This window comes from Buceros rhinoceros, unplaced genomic scaffold (assembly GCF_000710305.1).
Source record: "Buceros rhinoceros silvestris isolate BGI_N320 unplaced genomic scaffold, ASM71030v1 scaffold20867, whole genome shotgun sequence".
NCBI classification, from domain to species: Eukaryota; Metazoa; Chordata; class Aves; order Bucerotiformes; family Bucerotidae; genus Buceros; species Buceros rhinoceros.
Genome location: NW_010421824.1, coordinates 10,443 through 13,321, shown reverse-complemented (window position 1 = coordinate 13,321; position 2,879 = coordinate 10,443). Strand labels below are relative to the sequence as shown.

Genomic DNA, 2,879 nt, shown 5'->3' with positions numbered 1-2,879 from the left:
AGTTGGCAGCCGGAGGGAATCCAGCTCCCGGGCGGATCGTGGTGTTTTCCCAGCCCTGTGGTCACCCCGCCACCCTTGTGACCTCTGGCACGAGGTGGAGGAAGAGTCAGCCGGTGATGGTTTTCCATGACTGGCACTGTTACCAGCGATGTCTGGAGCTGCTCAGGCTGGGCATGTCTCCAGGACTGGGACTAACCAGGTCTCTCGGTGCTGGCGCAAACGCTGGGAGGTCCAGGATCTCTGAACAAGTGCCGGTGCTGTGTGTCCACACAGCAGTGACTGTTCCTCTGCGGTGCTGCAGGGTGAGAGCAAACAGGGAGCTCGGGGGAAACCTTCTGTGGGGAGATGTTACAGGAAAAGCCACTGAGCTGTTAAACCCATAAACAAGCGGCGCACAACGAGCGCTTCCCAGCCAGGTGCGGGTCACGCCGTTAGCCCTCCACAGCCGCTGCGTTCCCCTGACACCAGACCTGCTGCTCACTCGTTCTTACTTCTCGGCTGTCGGGGCACCCCAGGACAGTGTTTAGACGTACAGCGGGCCCAGGCAGGCAGAGCCCTTCTCTGCCAGCCCCGCGCTGCTTCAGAGGGAAGCTGGTGAATTTGCACTGATCAGCCACAGAGACCGCCGTGTCGTCACTCACTTGTGTTCAGGGGCTGCTCCGGAGCTGGTTGTTTACACACTTTACTACTAGTGACAGCAAAATTCCAACTCCCTCTTCTCCCAGGTAGCTCCGAAACCGGCACTGATGGCTGAGCTTGTCCAGAGGGAGAGAGGCAACAAGCTGGTGACAGCAGCAGCAGCTCCTGAAGGCATGCACGGCTCTGATGAGCAGGTAGGGAATGCTCCTGCGAGCTGCCCCTCTCATCCCGGACTGCCCTGCACCGCAAGACCCCTGAGGGAAGGAGCAGCCCTTGATTGTGCCAGAGCGGCACCTCAGCAGTTCTGCTCTTCGCTGTCCTGCTCTGCCTGCACAGGCTCAGCCCACACGGAGCCGAACGGACCTTTCCAAGCCCCACAGCACCACATTTTTGTGGAGCTCTCCCATTTCCCAGAGTTTTCCAGCCTGAGGGTGGTGCTGGGAGCAAAGGGCTGGTTACAGTTCCTGCTGTTTCAGCTGCTTGTAACGTTCCGCGGGCACTTTCTTCATGGGGCTGGTTAGTTCCCGCGCAGTTGCACATCCTGCCCGCAACTGGCACTCATGCTGGTGCGCGGGCAGGAAGTTCCTCCCTCCTGGCAGCGAGAGAGAGCTGAGGGTTGATGCTATTTTGAGCAGGGTTTCTCAGGCAGCTGCCCTCAGGGAAGGAGGTCTGCTCCGAGGCTTCAGCCAGCCGTTTGCCAATCCAGCTGTGGGTGGAACCGGGCGCTTCCCCAGCAGCACAAACACAACTGGAGAAGAACCTGCCGAGGGGGATTGGTGTGGGTGTTCGTCAACCCAAAAGCCAGCAGAGCGCACGGGAGGGATGTCCTGGGGAACAGGAGCCTGAGCTCCTGTTAGCAGTGGACGAGAGCGTAAAAAAACCCCAAACAAACCTGAAATTGCTCATTACTGTAGAAAACTGGTTAATGCAGGAGGCCGCAGGTGCCCCGCCGCAGACAGTGAAAACCCAGGGACTGACCACACCTTGGGGAGCAGCGGCAGCAGTCGCCATCCTGACAGAGGGGTGGTGTGGCGATTAACAGCCTGGCTGACCCTTGTGAGGGAACTCAGACTGGCTGGCTACGAGCTGGTCTTACTGGTGCCCTGGGCTGGTAGCAGAGTGGAGGAGAACGAGCACCTCAGTTTCCCTGAGAAGCCCTAGAAGGGAATCTCATGTGAGCCAAGATCAAGAGTGAGTGAGAACAGACTGTGAAGAGCATGAGAAAAGGGGGTGAGAAGCGATCCGCAAAGCGTGGGGGAAAGGTGAGGTGTTTGGAGCTCCAGAGAGACTCCAGCCTACAGTATTTCAGGAGAGAATGCCCGTGGCAGGTAGCGCTGGCTCTTCACAGCGCAGAACTGCACTTCAGAGAAGTTAAACATCACCTTCCTCAGGAACAGGGGTGGAGGGAGCAAAGAACCGGCCCCGCTCTGGGGACAGGAGTTGCCCATGTCTCTGGACACGTTGGTGACGCTGGTCAGCTGCTGACGCGTGTTGTGTCTTAACACTGACCCTCTGTGATTTCAGGTGAAGATGTTTTGCTCTTAAAGCAGTTTGGTCACAGAGGATTCCAACAGCAAACTGCACCGGGATGAACCACGCAAGGCACCCGCAGGCTTGAGTTCTGCTTGACATGGCCATGTTCTACTAGCCCTGCCATGACGGCATTTTTTCCCAGTGTTCCCAACTGGATTCAAGATGCAAAGCAGGAGGAGGAAGAAACAGGCTGGAAATTAGTCCCCAGACCAAGAGGAGAAGAGACCCAGAGTCCAGGAAAATGCCAGTGTGAAATATCGGACACCTCCTTCCCTAACGTGGACAAGCTGAGAACTCACCCGCTTTCTCACAGCGAGCAGAGGCCCTACAACTGCCCCCAGCTGCACTGTGGCAAAGCCTTTGCTTCCAAGTACAAGCTGTACAGGTAGGTGCCCCCCAGCGCCTCCACCGACGCACTGCTGCTGGGGGAGAGGGGAAAACCCCGCCGCGGGGTTTTTGGCTTGAATTTCTGAGAAGGTGGAGGAGGGGGACTGCCCCTGCCACCTTGCCAAGCAGTTGGGTCCCAGACGTTTCCGTCCCTGGCGTCTCTTTAAGCACCTTCAGAGAGCCTCAGGTAACACTTCACCCTGCGCTCCGGCTGACTCCTGCTTCACTAAGGAGGAAATTGAAGCAGAAAGCGCAGCTCACAGGTTAAAAACCAGCCGGGGAGGAGAGAGCAGCCTGCCCCTTCCACAGGCCCCACCTCT

The 2,879-nt window shown here is 57.8% G+C and overlaps 1 protein-coding gene across 1 annotated transcript in view; it reads left to right on the top strand.

The window, feature by feature from the left end:
• The first annotated feature begins 2,294 nt into the window (after positions 1 to 2,294).
• PLAGL2 (pleiomorphic adenoma gene-like 2) overlaps positions 2,295 to 2,879 on the top strand; it is a 2,455-nt gene continuing 1,870 nt past the window's right edge. Inside the window, exon 1 of the mRNA XM_010139831.1 lies at positions 2,295 to 2,557. Within this exon, the coding sequence (XP_010138133.1) occupies positions 2,295 to 2,557 (263 nt within the window). The remainder of the gene's footprint in view (positions 2,558 to 2,879) is intronic.